This window comes from Cebidichthys violaceus, unplaced genomic scaffold (genome assembly GCF_023349555.1).
Source record: "Cebidichthys violaceus isolate CVI_PGR_0920_01 unplaced genomic scaffold, fCebVio1.0.p SCAF_7, whole genome shotgun sequence".
NCBI lineage: Eukaryota > Metazoa > Chordata > Actinopteri > Perciformes > Stichaeidae > Cebidichthys > Cebidichthys violaceus.
Window position 1 is genome coordinate 12,651,550 of NW_027176927.1, and position 23,530 is coordinate 12,675,079.

At 39.9% G+C, this 23,530-nt stretch overlaps 2 protein-coding genes across 2 annotated transcripts in view; one reads left to right on the plus strand and one right to left on the minus strand.

The window, feature by feature from the left end:
- The window catches only part of sntb1 (syntrophin, basic 1), a 39,350-nt gene extending 35,424 nt beyond the window's left edge, over positions 1-3,926 (plus strand). Inside the window, exon 8 of the mRNA XM_068735164.1 lies at positions 663-3,926. Within this exon, the coding sequence (XP_068591265.1) occupies positions 663-755 (93 nt within the window). The 3' untranslated portion in view covers positions 756-3,926. The remainder of the gene's footprint in view (positions 1-662) is intronic.
- Positions 3,927-13,388: 9,462 nt separating this feature from the next.
- Positions 13,389-23,530, minus strand: part of mtbp (MDM2 binding protein) — a 28,806-nt gene continuing 18,664 nt past the window's right edge. The window contains exons 14-23 of the mRNA XM_068735757.1: positions 22,573-22,737; positions 21,339-21,432; positions 20,488-20,646; positions 19,879-19,974; positions 19,442-19,705; positions 17,870-17,988; positions 16,988-17,100; positions 14,910-15,023; positions 13,970-14,035; positions 13,389-13,879 (exon numbers count right to left, since the gene is read on the minus strand). Coding sequence (XP_068591858.1) covers positions 13,841-13,879; positions 13,970-14,035; positions 14,910-15,023; positions 16,988-17,100; positions 17,870-17,988; positions 19,442-19,705; positions 19,879-19,974; positions 20,488-20,646; positions 21,339-21,432; positions 22,573-22,737 — 1,229 coding nt within the window. The 3' untranslated portion in view covers positions 13,389-13,840. The remainder of the gene's footprint in view (positions 13,880-13,969; positions 14,036-14,909; positions 15,024-16,987; positions 17,101-17,869; positions 17,989-19,441; positions 19,706-19,878; positions 19,975-20,487; positions 20,647-21,338; positions 21,433-22,572; positions 22,738-23,530) is intronic.

Consider the following 23,530-nt stretch of genomic DNA (forward strand, 5'->3'; position numbering starts at 1 on the left):
GCCGCCGTGGATATCTGCACCAAAGTCCACAGTAAACCACAGTGGAAATATTTCAGTCTGGACCAATGTGTTGGGCTAACTGACAGACTGACTGATATTGCCACTACCAAAGCCTTGCTAAAAAACTATGCTGAAAATTTGACTTTCTGGATACACCATATTTTTGTGGACCAGTAATGATGTAGGTCTTCTCATATTTCTTTACTGGATATGCTGGATGAGATAGCCACTACAATGTGCTAAGTGTTAAATATGACCACCTAAACAGTCATCCAAGTGTGAAGTTATAGGTGAAATCTCCCTTTAGGTCTGACGAACAGGATGTGAGTCATAGTACCACCGTTGATTCAGGCTATGAACAGAGCTTTGTTCACAGTGATGGTGTTTGTGTGTGTGTGCAGTGCTCAGCTCCAGCTAGGTCTGTCTAATCCTTGCCTCATGGGGAACTGTTTCCTGTGTAGTTAGTTCTGAATATACTTCTATGAGCGTTACAAACTCCTTTTCTTTTCTTTCCCTCCCCTGTCTCTTCCCCTCTCTGTCATTCCTTCTGCTCTAATGAATTTTCACATCGTTTAAATATATTCTGTCCCATTTGGTAATATTTGCATTACTCTGTTTTTTTTTCTACTTTTTACATTTTTTTTTTTTCCTTTTTCCTCCAGCAACTGGATCTCCACTCGTGTCCGAAGCCAATCGTCTTTATCCTCCACTCCTTCCTCTCTGCTAAGATCTACCGTCTGGGTCTGGTGGCCTGACCTCTCTAAAGGGACATTTAGTCTTTTTTGAAAACAGAAATCCACCTTGTTTCTCCACCTCTCTGCAGCCCGCATGCAGCAGTAAACCACGTCAAACTCCATCAGTCAGGTACCCAAGCTGAGTTGAATGTAGCCTCTATCTGGAAATTGACCTCAAACTCCAAGTTAATGAAACGCTGGAGAAACTAACCCAGGTAGGTTTTTGTTTTTTGGGATAAACCCTCCCTTTACCGGCTGCATGGACTGAAGTGTTGACTGAAGAACCACAGAAGAAAACATGGACTGGACTAGAAGGAGAGGAATGATATATACAGACAGATGGACACAGATTGGGCATTACTGTCACGTCCAGGATTAGAAAAACTGGACACGATTGAGATGAATTCACTTTTAATTCAATCAAAATGTAATAGCAAACTGCCTTCCATTTACCAATTATATAATTTATTCACCATTAGCTCTCAAAGGGCATTCTGAATTTTACTCTGTCATTTTTCTTCACCAAACACTTGACACACTGTGGAAAAACGTTATGCATTTGTCTTTGTTAGCGTCCACTGAATCGCCTTGTTAGCGATGTCATCATTCATCATTGAAACTGGTTGGCACAATCGCCCGTACAGTCTCCACCAATGTGACAGCTGACTGAAATTCAAAATATCACCATATTCTTTTAAAATGTTGCATACTGTGACCATCCAGTAAGTAAAGTATTTCAGTGTTTGACTGATTTATCTGACGTCAGTTCTAATGTCTTCAGTTATAGAAAAAAGCCTCGGCTCCAATTAACATGAATTATAAATACACAAGCATTCAGATTAATTTTTTTAAATCACATTCAAATTCCATGTATTCTTTATCACTCAGAAAGAGCAGAATAGCTTGCTATGGTGTGGTGATACATCCAACTTCAGTTTTCACAGAGATACTAGTATTACATATGCATGGAAGTTTATGATAAGGATAAATATGCACATGTTTAATTTATTTATAATAGTTCCATAACCAGACAATGAGGTAATGAGCAGAATAGTTTGATAAACACATTTTGACCAGATAAATTAGTTTGATCTTTTAGGGAAATATGCTTTTTCACTTTCTCGCCGAAAGTTTGATGAGCTACAGCCAGTTGCCTATGAGCTTAGCTTTGCTTCATGACTGGCAACAGTAGGAAACAGCTAGCTAGATAAGCTAGCTCTCTGATTAGCTAGCTAGATAAGCTAGCTAATCAGAGAGCTTTAGAGGTGCTAGTAGGTGGATTTTGTTACTGTACCTTTTGGACTGTCTAGCTGTTTCCTGTATGATAAGCTATCCAGCTACTGGTTATGGCCTTATATATAATGGACAGATGTGAGAGGGATATTTATCTTATGATCTATTTCCCAAAATGTTGAACTATTCCTCAAAGAGTCTGCAGTCTTACTCCTCCCTCCTTTATTTCAGAGTGGATTGAAAGCTGTTCATGATTAAAAGCCTAATTAATCAACTGAAATTCTTTGATAATCTCTGAGGAACGGAGCCTCTTTGCCTGGTTAACACACTAAAGCCAACATCTGCCATGAGTGATTCTAATATTCATATTTTGAAAACTGAAACTCAATCAAACTGTGCCACAGTCGCCCCATCAAGTATTATTTGTCTTTAATTATAGCAATATAAACATGATAGGAGGCTTCAGTCCTGCTTAGGTTCTGGAGCAGCTATTTTCTGGATGTTATGCAGCAGATCAAATCTATACACTGCACTGTCTCTGACATAGCCGGCTGCTGTGTCTTTCCTCATGTCTTGAGACGACGAAGAGGAAGACATTTACATTTTTAAAAGAAAGTAATCGTAGAGATCAAAGGGTGGATCAATAGTGTGACTTCTATTATGGCTACTTTTCTCTTGGTTATGAGCACAGAAATACTCAACTAGCAGATATTTTGCGTTTGCTCTCTTGTTTATATCAAACACACATTTCCAATGACCAAGTATACACACACTCACACTGTGAACAATGATTTACACATTGTAATCCCACCACTCTCTAGAAGACACAGTCTGTTTTGTTGATACTAAAATTATTGTGACACTTTTGTTCAGCCGAGAAGCCAGCACTTACTGATAACCTCAAGTGAAGAGAAGCTCTTTGAGTGAAGGTTGCTTTGATATGTAGAATACTCTGATGCCTTTGGCAGCTACTGTACTGTCACTCAGAATGACAAAGCCTAGTTTTTAACTCAAACAGTGCACATAAATCATGTATTTAACAAAAGCGACATGATGAGTTTGTTTTTATTGTCTTCATTTGTTGTTTATTCATTTCTCAACAGCAAATGGAAATCAAGAGAAGAAGCCTGGAAAATGTTGAAATTTCACTTAAATCACATTAAAATGTAAATCACATGTACAATTTGTTTGCTAACGATACTTGTTTTTTGTAGTAGGATATTATACTATTCCCTTCTTCTACTTGTAGAAATGAAATGGACCCTGCTGTAAACGGCGCAGTGATTTATCTTGGGACCGCTAGGATGAGAGGTGGTTTACTAATTTACTGCGTATTAGTGACAGTTTAGCTTGATTTGGGAAGTGTTTTATTGATCAGCTCAGCAGGAAGAATTCACGCGTCTTTAGCCAAAGAGCTTGACAGTAATTGAGTTGTAGGCAGCGCTTAACACAATCGTAACTCTTTGGCATTGTTTACTTGGCTCCTAGGTAATGAGCTGGCATCTTTTCTTTCTCCCTCACACACAAACACACAAACAGATGGATGGACACGTTCATGTAATTGAGGGTAAGGAGTTTAGACCTCAAACACAGTCATAACTCTTGACATTGTTCACCAGTTGACATTGTTTACTAGCAGAATGTCCCACATTTTCCCCACCTCTTTGTGTTTATCGCCGTTCTCCTTCTGCTCAGATTTTTGTTGAATCAAGTCAGATACTCTGCGGGACACTTGATGTCTGCAGGTAGCAATTGTTGCATCATGTAAACGAAAAACACAAAGAAGTCTCCAGGTCACCTTTCCCACTGAGACAGACAGAAAGCCGTGTTTGTGCCAATTTTAAGACGCATACAAATGGAGACACACACACACACACACACACACACACACACACACACACACACACACACACACACACACACACACACACACACACACAACCACACAAACATGCACACTCACTAATAACCAGCTTTCTCACTGAGAGAGTTTGAGAGGGCTGTATTGACTTAGACTGTCAACTTTTCATTTTGAGGGGCTGGACAAGAGCCAGATCAATTAGCAATCAGCTGTGTGTGTGTGTGTGTGTGTGTGTGTGTGTGTGTGTGTGTGTGTGTGTGTGTGTGTGTGTGTGTGTGTGTGTGTGTGTGTGTGTGTGTGTGTGAACAAATGTCCAGAGTTGTGTTCATGTGCACTCAGTGGATACTTATTTTTTTGTTTGTGTGTGAAAAGCTTCTTTTTCTTTGCATGCGAGTGTGCAGCCTGTATACGTTGCGTGCTGGAGAGTCTAGATAAACATTGTGTAGGTAATAGGGGAGAGAGAGAACAGGGTGGGCAAAGCAGATGGAAGGGCAAAGCCGATGGAAGGGCAAAGCCAATACATGTCCAACTTAGACTGAACATGAATTTAACATTTAACATCTAGGGATACTTTGTTGGGAACAATATTTTATTTCCTGAGTGTAAATTTGAATGTTGTGCTAAATTAAAGAAATACAAATAATTTAGACTACTTTCAGTAGTCGTGAGAGGGGGTGAGTTGAAGTCATCCACATGTCACTACTGCCCTGAACTCCAAAGTCTGAATGTGACATGGTGGAAATGATGCATAACACTTTAATAAAACCTTCTGCTACTACAGGAAACCTGTATGCTGTGTTCCAGACAGCAGAACACAGTGCTGTGCTTCAGTTTGTGGGTGGTTCCTTGTTACTTTTCTTCTTTGGTGGAAACAAGATTTAGAGTGCCTGATGCACAGCGAAGGTGGTCCTTCACTCTCATCGTCAGGTATCACCCGAAAATCTTGGAACTGTACTGACTCATCTGAAATATCTTCATCCTCCTCATTCTGACCAATTTCATAAAGGCTCCCTCAAAGTTTTCAGTCAAGGTTGACCAAACCTTTCTCTCAATGAGTTACACCCCATGAATCTCATGCTCGGGTCTGCAGACACAATAGGTCAATTACCCCAATCAACTCACAAGTCTTAAGCGATCACACAGTGGGTTCTGAACAAACACAACTCTTTATTTCTTCTAAGCTGCTGGTGCTTGAGTCATGCAGTTGGACTCTGTTCAGGGCATAAAACACACCTGAAGCCTCTCGTTATGCTACACAATTGTCTAAACCACCTGTAGCTAGCCGGCTACACAGCATTTTGGCTTAATTTAGAAAAGTAGCAGTAAGATATTTATAGAGGTATGTAACAACATATTGTGTAATAACACTGCATTATGTAATAGTCTGCTGCATTTTATAATAAACAGCTTGAACGCAATATGTAATAAATATCCCAGCATTTTATAATAAATGTTTGGATTTTACAGTCTTCATCTGAATGAATTACGAGTTTTTAGCACACGAATTTAGGAGAATCAAGGCCTAAATATGATTAGAAATTGGTCATTCCTAATTGGGAGGTAAACAACTAGAGCACAGCTGAGGCTTGCCATATCAGTGCCGTTTCTGAAAACATTTTTTAAAGCATATATTCATGATTTTAAGTCTGATTATCTATTCTGGGACACTCTAGAGTCACTTGCAATTAAAGGTAATGTTATGATTTTACCATAGAAATGCTTCATGGCAACATGAGACAGATGGCATTTTTATTGGATAGTTTTATGATGGGTTTTGTCTCCAGCTACGATTCATTATCGACCTCCATGGTCCGCCACCTGAGGCATCTCCTCAATGCTGGTTGGAAATCTACGGTGTTTTTCAAGAAAACAGAATCTAGTCAGTAGATGATGAAGATGTTATTTCTACTTTTACAGTAGTCAATTAATCTTTAACCTTCCTTTTATTATTAAAATAAACAGTTTTACTGCAGTTATTACACGATAAACGTATTGACATATGTGGGTCTTAAATACATTCAACCTTCTCTTAGACGCCTGATGAATACTGGGATTCAACTAATTACTTGTTAGACTACAGGTTCTACACCTTCCGTTCTCTGGACGAAGGACAGACTGTAGGCGGTAAAGTAGGCGATAGCTGCTGGAAAGTAACTTTCATTCATTGTCTTTTCACAATTTAGAAGAAAAAAAAAAGACCTGACCACTGTTGCATTTTCCAATATTTCTTAAACTGGATGCGCCTGGAGGATAATAACGAGACAGAAGGCGGTGAGAGGGGGGAGTGCATTGAGCTGTTGAAGGAGATGCTCAAGTGGGATGGGAAAGAGAGGATTACCCCTCAAGATATTCTCAACCACCCATTTATTACCAACAGCTCCCGCCACAGCAGCTCCCACCTCAGCCGCCGGTAAGTGTGTGTGCATCTGTTTGTCTGCATGGTGAGCTGTGAGCGCTTACGTTTCTGCTTTACACACAGAAAATAGTCATCACAACCAGGTGGGGATCCTGTTTGCTGGCCATAAACATAGCAGTGTGACTTTATGTTTTGATAGTGATGGACCTGTGGAGTCTGCAGCAGCCAGGCTCAGAGCAGTTACGACAAAAACAGGGCGAATACTAACTCGGTGGGCATTCATGTTTAGTCCCCACTCTGCTGCAGCTCCTGTCACTGCTCTGATCGCCACCAAGATCCACCCACACAAAGCAGATCTCTCCCTCCCCCACCACAGGTAAGAATTGCTGTTTGATCTGGGGATGGTTGAGATATCTATTGTCTATTGATTTTTAGACAAGAAAAAGAAGAAGAACTGCTGCAAATGCTTCTTCTCTTGAAAGAAGAGGACATTCTGCTTTTGCTGAGAAATTAGCCAGGGCAACCAATTTGGGGTTTCAAATTGTGCTTAATCTCTAAAGTCTCCTTGTAGCAGTGTACAGGCTGAGCATTAACATTGCAATATATAATCTATAAAATAAAAGTATTTATTGTTTAACCACTCCACAACACAAAACACACACCTCTGACATAGTGTTACCTTGCTTAATCATTAAGCAAATGAGCGTACAGCGATAGTGCTGGCACTGCTGGTACAAGTCACTCTACAGGATAGCACTTCCTTGAGGCGTAGTTAGGCTAAAAAATTCTCAACACAAAATTTTCTCATCTGGCTCAGACATTTTTTTTAGCTGTGTTTATCCTAAATCAAAGAAATATGGGCCGTTTTATTTCACTTTACTTAATGTCTTTAAATTGCCACTTTTTGCTAGTTTTACCACGTCGTATGTCGAATGTGAAATCTGAGCTGATAACTCAGCAAACACAACTGGTCTCTGATGTGATACACATGAGAACATTCACAATGAATCTGTTAGACAAAGGCACACTTTGTAGGCACTGCAAGAGAAAGAAACTGGGTCATCGCCTCACTCTGCCCCTGTTATTATCTGTTAATGTACATGAAGAAGATGAGTAACCTTCTCAGCAACATACACACTGTACATGAACACACACAGTCTTACAGAACACACACTGTCTTACTTAAGCAGATAAAAAAGCATGTTTGTGAGGTGAAGTCGCTGCCGTGACCCTCCCACTTAACAAGTGCTGCACCTCAAGCTTGGTTACTCTCAAAAACAACCGCCCACACGCAACCTATAGACATACGTGGCCTCAAATCACGGAACTATGTACTTCCACTGACTGTACACAACATCTCCTTTTCTCTCTCACACTCACACACACACACACACACACACACACACACACACACACACACACACACACACACACACACACATAAATACAAAGTACCAGTCTCTGGGAACCTGACGATAAAAGAGATGAGGGGTGAGGAAGGGGTGTGTGTGAGAGAAAGGAATGTTTCGGGATGCCACTGCCAAGTCCCTACACTACCCCTGAATGCACTCCCATCTCTCTTTCTAACTAACACACACACACACACACACACACACACACACACACACACACACACACACACACACACACACACACACACACACACACAGTCTTTTGTGTTCTCCTCTGTCCCATCAACCTGTGCACAGAGGCACAGGGATAGATTAATCTGTAATACATGTGCTTTCTTGCACATGTGAATGGATCCCACGAGTAACGCAAGCAGTCATGAAAAAAGTACCAATGGGAGTTGGAAGCTGTGACTTTTTTTAGTATAAACACCATGGCAACATTATGTCATTACAAGATTATCTGGCCAGCAGAGCAGGATTTCAACTGGATCTGTGAGTTTATCAGAGAATACCTTATTTCACTCTATTTTGCTCTTTTATGATCAGTATTATAGTCAAAATTTGTATGCAAACGATAAGTGGGACATAGGTAGACATAAAGAAAAGTCAGAAATTACCACACAGAGGCAATATCTGACCAGACACAAACCAAGAGACAGAAAGAACACATGCAGGAAATAAATCATGACACTGAGACAATGAAAGGATGCACTGCAGTAATATGCTTCAAAGCGAGCTTTGGAGGACTTAACATAAGTTAACATTACATTACAGTCATTTAGCAGACGCTTTTATCCACAGTGACTTACAATAAGTGTATTCAACATAGGAGAGTTAATGGGTAATTGCCCCAAAAAATAGCTTGATTATTTAAGTAGAAGAATATGTATTCGTTATTTACATTAAAGCTACAATAATCAATATCTTCACATTACAAGTTGATCAAATCAAAGTGAAAAGTGGTGTTTGTGGTGACATATCCACAAAGAATGATCACCAGCTCTGCAGTTTCCCTTTAGTTCCATGAAGCGGTTTAGCTCATTGTTTTGGATTTGAATCAACTGTGTGCTTCCTGTTCCTCGCTAACTGGCAGACAAAGTTAGCAACTAGCTGGTTGCATAGTACACAGTGGAGCATTCAGCAGCTAAAGAGCGGCATATTTCCCCCAGAATTTGGCAGGGACCAAAACAAAGCTCTTTCGTCAACCTGAAACATGACTTGAAATACACGCTAATGTTGCTTTGTCTGCTTGATGTGTAACTAGACCACTGTTTGCTTACACATTAACAATATTCATTTTATAAGGAGGTAATGTCAGAGTTGTGTTTACAACTTGCTCTGCTTCCACTGAATGTCAGGGTGAGTGCAGATAATACAAGTTATATTATCTCCATGTGCTGGTTGTATCGCAGTGGACAAACAGAAGAGGTGATACAGTTTAGATTGTACCTCATGCTTCTGCGTCACACAACAAAATCCTTGATAGAAAATGACCAGAAAAGGAAAATACTATGTGGCTGTGCAGAAGAGAAGACAACAAATGGTTCCACTTATCACTAGTCTATTGGTAATAAGGGATAAGGATAACTAAGCATGGAGACAGGAACTTTTTGAGCTTGATTTCCGTCTGACATTAATAACATGCGGTCTGGTTAAGACATTAAGACATTCAGCTTATTTACTTATGCACAACATAAGCAATAAGGACGTTGATGAAAGCCAGTTAATAAATATGGAGACTGTTAAGGAGGGTAATAACATTGGTGCAGCAGCACCTATGTTATTCTCCACGGGAAGAGCCCAAAGTTGAACACCATGGTTGTAATCACACAGCCCAGAAACAAGATGCCTACGGCCACGGAAAACAGGAGATCCAACATAACTTCTGGAGCACTTGATGTGGAAGACAAATATTAAATGAAAAGAGGAAACATATTGTAATAATTGCAAAGCCTAACATGTAGTAGCAAGCTCAATTACAGCGGCTCATTTATCATTCATGAACTTAGCATTGGAGATAATCACCCAGCGGTTCCCACAGGTATGAATAGAAAACACATACATACAATTATTTTCTGGTAGATTCATATGGGGTCAATGGATTGCTATTAGTCTGGCCTCTCACCTGGGACCACTTTGCCTTGGGAGACCCTACCAGGAGCTATTTGCCCCCCGACAACACAGCTCCCAGGCTCACTGGGGCACACAAACCCCTCCACCACATTAAGGAGGCGATTCATTGGAGAGGAGATGCAAGTGATATGATAATGATAAATGGAACATTTATGTAACACAAAGTGCTATAAATCATAACAGCAGAAATAAGAGACAGCAGTAATGAGATAACAGAAGTACAAGGTCAGAAATACAAATAATATTTAGTTTAAAACTGACACAGTGTTCAGTGATGCCTTCTTGCTGATGCTATACCTGCTGGATGACAGTTCTGAATTCCTGTCGACGCATAATCTTACAAAGGTAGTTGTTTAGGCTGACGTCCAGCATCTCGAACACCAGACACTTCCAGAATTCACCGTAAAACTTGACGATGTTCCACCGGTCCAGGTTGTTGCCATTAGTGGTCCATTAACACGGTCAGCAGAGACGCCTTAATTGACATGCTTATTTGTGGAACGAGAGAAGTTAGGCAAAAAAGATCTCTTTTCACAGACTACGTAAAAAGAAAATACCATGTCGTCCTTGAAGCAATCAGACAACTACAGCTCATTCAGAACGCTGTTTACAGATCATTACCGAGACGAAAAGTGGAGCAGATTACTCCAATTAACAAAGAAAGAGTGGCATCAATCTGTCCATCCAATCCTTGGCAAGAAAGCAGACACACATAATTACCCAACTGTCAAACCATTCCTTCCAGTTAAAATAAAATGAAAAAATAAAGCGTATAAAACAAAGTAAAGTAAGAAATACATTCCAGCTGTGTGTGAAAATGTACATGCTGTCTCATGTTGTCACTCAGGCCGGTCCAGTATCATCTCTCAGAGGAAGGTTTTGGCACAGGTGTGCAGGCTAGATGGCAATCATAATTGTATTTTCATCTTCATTTCATTTATAACTGTTTTGTCCCCGAAATGGGCACCGTCACACATTGATGCACCTGTACAAAATCAGCCACCTACACATACCAACACCGAATTACACCCACCCAAGTTTAATGACTTGAGAACTAATGACTAAATAATTGAAAATTGGATGCATTTTAGGCAAAACTTAAATCAAGATAGAATGAAGAGATTTAGTGCATAATTCAGTGTGGAGAAGGCTTTTTAACAGCATTAAGACCATCATATGGGGAGATAAAATTTACAGAAGACATAATCAAAGTTAAATTAGTTTTTTGTCGTGCTCAGGCAAAATGTGAAAGAAACCTTAGAGGCAGTGCAATGTCACGTTAGGTCAATGCAAAGATGCAAGTGACAGGGGTTGAAATTTTGCGCTTTTCCAAATTGACTACACCTTAAACATGTAGAGATGAAAAAACAAATGAAAAAGACTTTCAAAACACTGCATTAGCTAAAGTTAGAGTTCTGTTCAGTCCTAATAGTGACAATAGTGCAGTGGCAAGTCAAAAATGAAAAACTACTTTGGCGATGGCTTTACTGAAGGGCCACATAAACAAGGTAGATAACAGTGTAACAACACAGTGCATGAATTAGCTCTTCGGTACACAATGCTGATTAGGAACTAAAAACTTACAGAATGAATTAGCCTTTTAGTCCGGTTGTCAAGAAGACAGACATTCTGATTTTCTGTTTTCTCCTCACACACAGATTCAATTGATTCCCTGACAAACCAGCAACAGAGTGAAAACGTTACACTGTGAATATGTCTAATGAAACAGTTTAGATAGAAGGCTGTATTTTACTCTGCAACTTCTCCTTCCCCCTTTAGTTGTAGGAATCTGCTTCTGCCCATTTGTCCCTGGAACAAGATCCTCCCACGGCCATTAATAACATTTATTTTACATGTTGCAACAAGCAGCAGTGACAACAGATGGCCAACTCATCTATTTCTGCTGTATTCATTTAATGGGCCCACAGATCATTTCTGTAAACCATTTAGGGTCTTGGCATTAAAACCAAGAAGCAACGTCTACTGAAATATCTGGTTGTGGATTTGTTGTTCCACAGTTTTGTGATTTTGTCTTCCTTTGAAAGTTCTATAGCTAACATTGTTGTGACTTAAATGTGTACAAAGTATTATTAACACAGGAACAAAAAGTTCCTGTCTCCATGCTTAGTTATCCTTATCCCTTATTACCAAGGACTAGTGGTAAGTGGAACCATTTGTTGTCTTCTCTTCTGCACAGCCACATAGTATTTTCCTTTTCTGGTCATTTTCTATCAAGGATTTTGTTGTGACGCAGAAGCATGAGGTACAATCTAAACTGCATCATCTCTTCTGTTTGTCCACTGCGATACAACCAGCACATGGAGATAATATAACGTATTATCTGCACTCACCCTGACATTCAGTGGTTCTCCCAAACACTGATGGATACCACACTCAGTCCATCCGCACAAAAACATGCACAGTGAAAATGTCAGGCTGTGCAGTTTACATGCCCTTTAATAACCTCAAAGTGAGTATTGCTGCTATGAAAAACACAGGGAGACAATATTTTGGATAGTCTAACCAGAAAGCTGACCAGAAAGTAGCAGTAGGTGGTCAACAAAGTGTCACTCGTGTCTACATTTTAGTTACATTAGGACAATAGTACCAACCCCCGACACTAAATAAAGACAGAACTGTTTCACAGGACTGTGAGAGTCACCAAAGTCGAGTATCTACTGTACATTTCCTAATAATTAAGAAGTCTAAGAAGTTTCTCAGAAAGAACTATGTGATTTGATACTAAATTTCAGAATAAAGGATAGTGTTACACTTGGTGCACTTGCAATTATATATTGCAAAATAATTTCTGAATGACCAGACAGTCTTTTAGTCAGCAAACTGTCAAATGTGTCTACAGGGAAGCATACAGGTCAACAAATATGGAGAATAAAGTTTCCTCTATTTAAATAGAGCAGAACATTTGTAATTCTCATATAATTAGTACCAAACTGCACCCAAGTAACAAACCAAAACGTGCCTAAGTTATTCCTGTGTATTGAACAGTCCAGCTATCCTCAACACATTTGGCTTCTCGAGGATAGTCATAAAACTGTCTTTGTATCGTCATTATTCATGCAGGTAATACAATGCCAACTCAGAATAAAACTATCCACTGCTGTGAAGTTGAAGCGTTTTGTTGTGAAGTTCAACTTCAAGCGGATCATTTTATGTTATCTTGGCATGGAGGAGATTTTTCTGTTGTTGCCAGAAACCTGTAGCCAGCTCCTCTTGGCGAAAAGACAGCATGGTGCCAGCAGCGGAACGCCTGGCTGAGACTGTTGCGTCTCATTATGGCGATCCAGAAATCTTTGCAGCATTCCTCATCAGTCGGTACTTGTACAAAGTATAACCATCAGTGATAATCGGCGCTTCATGGTGTTCTGCACTGCTCCTGGCTTTGCTTTCAGCGTCTGAATAACAGCTACCATTCAGACTGGGCTGTAGGTCGTCAACACTGATATTATAATAATACATATTTTTTAGAGATTGCACACATACTGTCAAATTAGTTTTCTAAACAAACACATGCACACACCATTGCCTCATGTGGTAATCAGGAAGTTACACTAAGCACAAATAAAGAAATACACACTTTATTGTGTTACAAACAGTAAAAAGATAAAATATGTACATTCATAAAGCCATAAAATTATTATAGTATTTAGAAAGAAAATGAACAAAGTGGGAAAGGATTCAAAATCATATTTGAAAATAGCTACAAAGAAAAAACAACTGCAACTTGAAGCCAACGTTGCCTTTTCGTCGATTCTGTCTCAGCAGGTTTCTGTTTTTCTGTTTCAAGGCTCTGGAGCAGTGGGAGTATATCAGAAAGACGTGTGCACAAACACAAACTGAAAAAAATAAATAATAATACATCTAAAAAGAATATATGTCACTAAATGATGTCTTAGTGGAAGACATGATCAAAATAAATAAAGGATTAAGTTCATTAAAACACACTTAATGTAACAATTAAAATTAATCAGGAAGGCTTAAAATGTAAACACTCTTAGGAAAAAAAATGTAATAAAAAGGTGGAACCTTCTTTTAGCTATAATAAAAATCATATAAAAATGAAGTTTTTATCACATATTCTGTAAGACTGTCTTTAATTCTTTGAAGTCTTCTCCAACACCCAGTCAATGACCTACAACAAGAAAACAGAACCGTTCAGGAGGTTCAGGTTTAGCAGGACTACAAAGCCAAGCTGAGAACCAGTGGTGTCTGGTGGTGTTACCTGTTTAACGTTGCTGCTGGCTGCCTTCTTCATCTCCTCATGCAGACCACGAGATGACTTCAGATCCTGGGATCAGACAACAGAAGAGGAGATCACTCTGACTGACAGAGTACGGTAAACTCAAGTGGGCTTTACATCATACGAATCAGATATTTTAGGCCAAAGTTGAGCACATTTGAAGTGGGGAGAGGATGTTGGTAGAACAGAGTAGAGGAAAAAAAGCAAACTGTAATCAAGTACAGTACATGTACTGAAATATCTATAAAATATATTCTTGAGCATTTTGATTTTCAGCTACTTTATCCTGCAACACATTTCAGAGGGAAATTAATGAATCAGACAGCCATACTTTCACTACAGTGAGTCCTATTAGATTAAACTACACATGTGTCCATAATCAAAATCAAACACTTTGAACAGACCAGTGATGCATCAAAGAAATAAATTATATGCAGATAACTGTCCATCAAGTGTGGTATCCATTCCAGGTGCAAACAAAAACAAAAAAAATAGCAAAGGAAAGAACTATCTACACAAAAACAAATATCTAGGATAAATCAAACACTCAAAAGAAAATAAATGTATAGTTTTGACAGTACCCAACAGTATATTAAGTAGATCAAAGTAGCTTTCTTCCAGCACTGTTGGCAACAGTTTTTCCTCAGTGTTTACATTCTATCAAACAAAAAACACCTAATCACAACTTACAAGGAGCCACAAAAGAAAATAGATGGAAAATGTGTGTTTTTGGCAAAAATATCAGAAATGGATGTCTTCAAACTGTTCCTATTATTGGTCTAATTTGTTGTGAGGATCTATAACAAAACACAACATATGGTCAAAATTGCAGTACCAGTCCTGGATCCATAGAAGCATACAAATACAGGAACTGTCAAAGGGAGGATGGCGCTGGCTGTGTGTGGGCAGTAAACAGACTAACCTTGAGGTAGAATTTCGAGATATCAAACAGTCTTTTGCCGCAGGCCTCAAAGCACTCATGCTCGGCAGTGATCCCGTGGTGTTTGAGCGCTTTAGCCACTACCTCCTGCAGCATCTGAGGACACAAAAGACAAACACGCTCACAGTTCTATATTAGCATTACTGTGAAAACATCTACTAGTTGTGCTTATTCCCTAACCACCTGACGCTAATCCGGTTCAGAGAAGCTAATTTTAGCACAGCTCCCTTTTTAAAAAAGGAAGGGATGTCAAAATGTCTCGACTTTGGGGGCCGTCCTTGCTCAGACTTGCGTGCATTTACATTCAGTGTGAGCTTGCAGGTACAAAACATACAAATATTTTACCGGTAGCTTCGCCACGGGAAAAAACACATTCCTGAAATAAATAGATCTGCCTTTAATCTTGTCACAGCGACTGTTCAGAGGAAACACGATAAATTATTGTGAGGAATCATCTGTGCCATTCAGTCTCATGAGGAGAAAGGCAGCTTTTAATCTCTGTCCTGAATAAACTGCTATCATTATTTGTGAACAGGGCCAACTGTTCTTTCCTATACTTGGGTTTGGATGATAAGCCTGTTTGAATAGTAATCAGAAATCAGAACAAGTCAAGGTTGCGATACAGATTGTGAGCTGTGCGTGGGACACAAGTAACGGTGTGTGTGTGTGTCACGTCGCCATGTACATGTTTCTGTAATTGCACACTGTACCCTAAAAATACATAAAAGATGGGAGAGAAAAGTGTATGTGTGTGTGTGTGTGTGTGTGTGTGTGTGTGTGTGTTTGTGTGTGTGTCTATGGAGGCAGGCAGCAGGTGACATGATAATGGTATAGTTGTAAAGTGATTTTTCTGCGACATTATAACGCAGCCCACACATTCACAGTGATCATATGCAAAACACAAAATGTTCATCTTTACTGGAGCTTTTGCACAGCTCTCATCTGTAGTAGAAAGACAGTAAGTGTGTTGTGTGTGTTTGTGCGTGTAAAGTTTGTGGTGAGTGGGGGAATTACACATTCAGTCGTTAGTAGAAACAGTATAATATAGTCTTTTGACAATTCATTGTAAAATAGGTGAATGTTACAGGAAAACTATGGGTTAATATCACCTGGGTTTCAGTTTTGTGGCTCTAGTTATGATATTTTACTCATCAAAGTAACTGCCTTGATCTTGTGCGAGTGTGGCAGCATCACTAAAAATGTGTCTGTCGTTGTCATGAGTAGAAGTGTGGCAGTATAGCAGCAGCTTTATACCGTGGTGAAACATACTGGTATCAACCCGGCTAGCATTTTCCACCATTGATTTTAGGTGGCACCATGAACACAACACAGTGCTCCCGTCTTCATTTGCAGTTGTATGTTGTTAGTCACGACAAGGGTTTGCCGTTTTTACCCGTCACACAGAGGCAGAGTGACCACAGCAGGCCAGCAATCCAGGCTCTTTATCTGTTTAGCTCCAGATACCGAGGCAATGCTAACATTTGCTTGTCGTCCTGCTGGAGTGCTGATAGTTTAAGGACACTGAAAGGTAAAGCTCAGTGAGAGACTGACAAAGAGGAGACTAGCAGTATTTGTTGTGAAGTCCAACTAATTTGCAATAAATTGTTAATTTTTCAGTTTGTCAGGTATGCAATCCAAGGCAAACATGGTATGAGGTAGTTTTACTAAATGTAATCATGTTTACTGTGAATCACAAACTAGTTGGTATGAGAGAAATGCAGTGTTATGCCGTCATGGTCAATGTCCGCTGCCAAAGTGCCTCCTAACAAGAAACTTTAACCACCTTACATGAAGGGAAAATGTATTTGTAGTTCATGTATGAACCAAAAATCCACAGTGAGTGCTCGCCATGCTTCCTGCTAGAAATACACAAACAAGTGAGGTTCACACGCTATGATGAGTCCAAGTTAACAGTTGTATCTAGACTATTTCTATAGCATGAATATGTTGGCTTTTAAAATAACACACACACACACACACACACACACACACACACACACACAAACACACACACACACACACACACACACACACACACACACACACACACAAACTCTTACCCTGTTGTGTTTCTGGGAGCGTGACTCTTTCGAAGGTTTGTCTTCTGCTTTTTCGTAATGCCTCTTCAGCTCCTGAGGTTTAGGTTTGTCAGCAGGTGGAAGAGTCACCAAACCTGGGTAGTAATGCCAGCAAAATGAACATCAAGGCATTACAAATCCTTGGCAGATGTCTGAGTAGAACTTAATCCTGATCATAATAATATCAATATAAATAAGTAATGATTATATAATTCAGTCAAACTCAAACATGTGTTTAGGCTCTCCTGTAAACAGTCACTACAGTCAGAAACCATAATTTTTTTTTATTATTTTAGGAGGTCTTCCAAAGTTTTCACCTAAACATTTTGAGGGGCTTGAAGTAAGTTTGAATTGGTTAAAACATGTTAATAAAGTTCTATACAATTAGGATCTCTGTATATTGTGTCATTAACAGAGGAGATACATTTAATTTTACAAATCTGCAAATAATACATGCTAATAATAACAGCTTTATTGGAAGCTTTTTGATGTTATAATCACATGTCAAAGATATTTTAGGCCTATAAAATGATTCAATAAAGAATTCCATAAAAAAGAGTAAGTTACTACATATGATGTATTGATGTTATATGTATGTATGCTGCTGTGGGAAGAGATGATGGATAAAGTTCAATGTTTGGAATTGCTGCTCTTTGTATAATTTGATATCGTCATACTGGTTGCATGCCTAGGATGTCACTAAACAATTAAGCTGATTTTAAGCTGATACATTTTACTTAACATTATAAGCAATGGTGTGCAGATTTTCTCATGCATATTTGTCAGTTTTGAAGCACCTATATGCTAAAACAGATTGAGAGTGTTGTTCATTATACAGTCCGATCATTAATACCATGCACACACCTGAGGCTGTGGACTGGGACCTGCTCGTCTGTTGTCGCAGAGACCTAATGGCGGGGAGTGTCCCACTGCTGCCACTGCTCTGAGAACAGAGGGAGTCACTGCTCTCTGACTTCACCAGCCTGGATCATTCAGACAAAAACATTAACCCTCCTGTTATGTTCCGGGTCAAATTGACCCGTTTCAAAGTTTGAAAATCTAGAAAAAATTGTTTAAAGTACTTTTTCTGTATGAAACTTCTTCTGCTTGCCTTACTTAGTGTAATCAACGTTTAAAAAAAATAAATAAAAAAATTCATGCATTTGCAACAACCTCCTGCAGGTTTCTATAACAGAGATGATGTTCGGGTCAATTTGACCCGGCAGTGAAAATGGAGGCTATAAGGGGTCAGAAGTGGCAAGTTTAGACCATTTCTTTCTTTGAAAACGTGAGACAAAGTATTTCTTACTCCCTCCCACCATGTTTCACCCCATTTCTCACACACACACACACACACACACTCTCACTACCCCACCTGTGCGAGAAATACAGATACTATTTTGACTTTGACGGGAACCTTTTATAAACTCCGCCCACACTTAGCAGGGGAGGGTTGCTTGGGAGTCCTACCATCATTACACTCTGCAGATGCATACAACACAGCAGCTTACTGTAGGACAACGTGAGCAACAGAAACAAAGGATGAGGCTCTGGAGGCTCTGGAGCACATCCTTGATCACGACAGTGAACTAGAGGAGGATGTGTCTGAAGATGAAGACCATCTTGAGGTCAATTTAGATTACAAATGGTACTGATTATGAACCATCAGATGAGGAAACGAGGAAATGAGGAAACAAACACACACACACACACACACACACACACACACCTCGTTCATTGGGCTCATCTCTTGTTCATTTTTGTAGATTTCTGTTTCTTAACACTATAAATGAACATAAATGAAGTTTACTTTCAATACAAATCCTTTTGTATTCATTTGGCTTGATTTTGAGTGAGCGGGTCAATATGACCCTGAACAGCAGAGGTGTCTCATCTCTATTTATCTACATCACCCCATGAAAAAAAGAAAGTTTCAAAATGTACAAAAAATTTAGAAATAAATACATGTTATGGTAGACTAATGCAATTTATATCTAGGTTTTTCCAAAGTACCTAAAAAATTGTAAAACATGTATTTTTCATGAAAACGAGTGAGTTATCCTAATTGAACTATGATCTATGGAGGGGTGAATAACTCCATTCCACTAAATACTGATTGAATTGTTAGTAAGGGAGTTGGTGATGAGGTACAAACTATATTTATTAGGATTTTTTGGTTTCTGACCACTTTTGGATGATCAAACATGCACTGGGTCAATTTGACCCGTGAACATCATGGCTGTACCTAAAAAACGAACATAACAGGAGGGTTAAGACACAAACATGGTAAACATTCTTGGTACCATAACTGCAACCCCAAGAACCATCCATCGATGTATCCATTCATTCAAACGCTTTCTTGGTGATAACCAGGACCAACAAACATCGTCATCATCGTCATCATCATCATCATCATCATCGTCATCATCATCTTACCTCTTGCGAGGATAACCTCCGATAATGTCTGTGTCCCTCGACCTGCGCTTGAGTCGCGCTACATCAGCGTTCTGCAGAGTCTCTCCGTCTGGCACACTTCCTGGTTCTGACATCACAGCAGGGGAGGGGGCGGGGCTGAGGGCGAACGGGAGGGCACAGGGCTCCTTGGAGCAGGTAGTTTGGGTCTCGTATCGAATCAGACGGGACTGGAGTTTTACAAAGGCCTGGTCCCGGTCCAAGGACCGCTGATTGTCCAGGCAGAACCTAAATGAACAAATACATTTTTATGAATGTTAAATTAAGAAGGAATGGAGACTGATGTGACTTGTTACTGCCTGAGCGTCTGTTGATCATAATACACTTTTCATTGCTGCCTGTACTTTAAAATACCAGTTACTTGTAGCTGAACAGTCGCTGCATAGTTTCTAGAAACTTACTCTATGCCATGGTAATGGGACACTGAGGCTTTGTTGAAGGGCATCTGGCTAATTCTCTTGGGAGAAAGGTCTGGTGACACTTGAAACACGTTATTACTGGAGACAAAGACAATGAGGAAGAAAGAGAGAGTAGGGGTGGGGGACAAAAACATAAACAGTTTATCAAAGAAAATATTTTTCTCTTCATTCAATCACAAATACAAATTTTGATTAAAACACAGAGTTTGGCTTTACATGATTATTAGGACTAACTGATGACTGCTCTGCACCTTTTTTAACCCAACTCAATATTTCGACAAAGTATGTAGCAGACTAATGATCGTAATCAAATCCTCATTAAGACTCATTAACTGTCATTCATAACCATGCTAAAACAACACAGATACCGTCTACCTGAATACAGCATGTGCGTGTTCATTTGTAAATCTGTTATTTTATTAATACGTCTTGTTTCATGATCATCTTTTCGTGAGCCACTCTCAGCCGGTTGTCTGCTTGTAATCCTGTCAGTCTGTGGCTGCCTCTGTCTTCATGACTGTCTCTTGCTGTCTTCCTGTGTGAAGGCCTATATGTGTATAAGCTTAAGCCAGAAAAGATGACTGAACCTACCCTCTATTGATAGCCAGGAGTTGTAGATCCCCAGTGGGCAGGCCATCAGATGTGAAGTGTTTTAGAAGTTCTCTGGCATCCAGTAATGCAGAGGAGCTCTTTTGACTGTCTTTAGGACCCAGCAGACTGTCACTGGAGCCTGGACCTAACAGACCAAATCTGACACACACACACAAAATACACTGTAGATCATAAACTGCATATAAAGAGCACATAACTGTCATGTGTCTATTTAAATATCATTTAAGGATTCAAGGAAAATGTATTGTCATCATTATGCAACACAGGGTTGCACAACAAAACGCAGTTGCTACAAAAGAAAAATGTGACAAGAGAAATGAAACGAAACCCTTAATGTCTGCCGACATCTTGGCAGACATTAAAAGTTCAATATCAGGGGAACAATGTCACCCACATTGACTATGTTTGAGCATCAAGCATCATTAGTGTAAACACTGAGTCCCCCTCCTCTTGTCCCACCGGAGTCTTGATCCAGGATGCCCCAGAGAAGCCAGGTCTATGTAAACATGGAGGCACAACAGTCTCTGATCTCCCGTTGCTGGGTTAGCCTTAAGTCTTATTTCATCCATCTTATTTTCCTGCGACCGGACATTAGTCGGGGACAGACCGGTTGGTGGAATAGTCTTCGGCCCTAGCTGGGTTAGCTTAGAGCCTTCTCCTCTTGAGGCAGTCAACTCAGCCTTCTGTGGCGTCCGGGCCGGCCCGGCCTGGCTGCTTGTTCCAAAGATGCATTGGGCGGTGATTGTCGTCATTTATGTGTATCTCTGTCATATGCCATACGTGCTCCAGTAATAAAGACGAAAAGACAACAAATCAAAACAAAAATGTACCTTCTCTTCTGTCTTCTCCTCTGCAAGTTCTCCATGTTGTGGAGGACACTCCTCTCAGGCCAGTCAGATAGCAGGTAAGAAATGTTCGGAAAACCTACAACAAAGAAGCATCAAGGCTCAGCTGGTCGTTCCCAATGATTCATTTGGTAAATTCCCCTTAAGAACCACCATTGCTGAATACGAGTCTCACATGAGACATTTTTATTTGTCTGATTGAAAATGTGAGCAGTTAAAAAATTGTCTCCCTCTTCTTCAAAACCTGGTTGATTTCCATTAAACTGCAGTCACAGGTTGTTTCCCCATTGAGAAGGAACTTTGGAGTACACCGTGCCCCGAAATCAGAGCACTTCAAAAGAAGCCTTCAAGTCTGAATGGAACGATCCTTAGTTTTGCAGTATACTGCAAATACTGCTTGGCATTGCTCGAGCAGGTTTACTGACAAGATGATGGTTTTTCATGCACAGAAATGTCCTCAGGTTGTAAGTGTGATATATGAAGAGACTGAAGCTCTCTGCCAGTGGTTTGAAAGCCCACACAAAGTCATTCACACCTTCAGGGTGCTGCAGAAATGCAAAAAGACATTCCTAATGGACTGCAGAAGCAGTTCATTGCTGTAAATAATATTCTCCAGAGCAGAGGGTGGGCAAGGATTATAGAAAAAAAAATAAAACAACCTGATATGCAACTTAGAATGTAGGTCTCTACACATTTACATCCATCATCACTTCTCTTATTAGAAGCTTACTGGCTTTACCAAATAAGAGCTAAATATAGGTAAATGGTACAAAATATGAAACTGGGAGGACACACTCAAAGACAAGGCCGTTATGTTTGAGAGAATTAGACGATTTCCAATACAAATACACAAGCTGAGTCTCAATCTAGTAACACAGGTTGATGCACAAGACTCACAAGAAAACTGTTTGTATCTAGTTCTGCTTGTTAACTTACCACTCCATCAAGGCAACACAACAAAAGAAGATCATTTGTTTAAATGCTCTGACAGCATGCTAGCAATGAGGGTAACCATCCTGGAATAATAGGAGAACACTACCGAGACAGAATAGAGAAGTTGTTCCAGTTCTTCACATTCTGCCTACACAATAACAACTTAAAAAAGAAAGTGTTATTTAAGGAGTAGAAACAGAGCATTTCACAGGATGGTGTAGGAGGAGGTGGTCTGGGAGCGGTAGGAGTTTCATTGCGTGTACTGTAGCTCTGGAGGGATCCATACCTGACTTCCTGGCGGCTGTGCTCTCCTCCCCGTCTGTCAGACAGGTGGCAGCAGAGGGCAGAGTGGAGTCAATCATCTTCAGATACTGCTCCCTGGCCAGACTGAGAATGGCCTTCAAGTCATTGACGGGTATTGAGGTTGAAGCGGACGCTTCTTCTTTTTGTCCTAGACACACAAACAGACACTGGTTTTAATCTTGGCAACATTTCAAAGTTAGGTTTGGACTTCTTTTGTTTCTCGGTGCACTAGCTTTTGAATTTCACTACTACTCAACACCAGACTAGTCATTTCCCTCGACTACACCAAACTCCAAAGATCTGTGAGGAAACGGGGAGAATCTCTTGCATTAATTAGGGAGGAGATAAGTTTCCTCTCTGATGTAGCCTCACTGATAATTATCATTGCCCTAATAAATGTATGGTTATCTATGTAAATGTCAAATTGCATCGTTTGGTAAATTCTACTTGAGTTGTAAAATTAATTCGTAATTATTCATCGTCTTGAGTATTTTTTTGCCTGATATTCGACAGAATTGTCGAAGTCAGTGGAGAGGACGGATACAACATCTGCAGAGTGCCATGGGTGTGAAGGGGCAAATTAAAAACGTTACATTATAAACGGTTAAGAGTTAGATAACCAGTGGAATTGAAAGAAAAAGTCCAAGCATCAGCTTGAATACTCATCACATCACATGCAGAGACACAGACTGATTACAGCCTATGAGACAAGATACAGACCCATGATGGTGCACACACACGTTTCACATAATCAAAGAAAACTTCCAGTAAACTTCAGTTCAATACTTCTAACTTTTGCCCCTCATAAGGACACGCCTTTTCTGAATTTAATGCCAAGTCAGAATACATTGCAATGAATTTCATTAAGGTCTCTGGTCTCTCAGGGCTCTTCATTCCGCTCACGGCCTTTTCAAAGAACAGCCCTATTGCTTTTCCTGAAG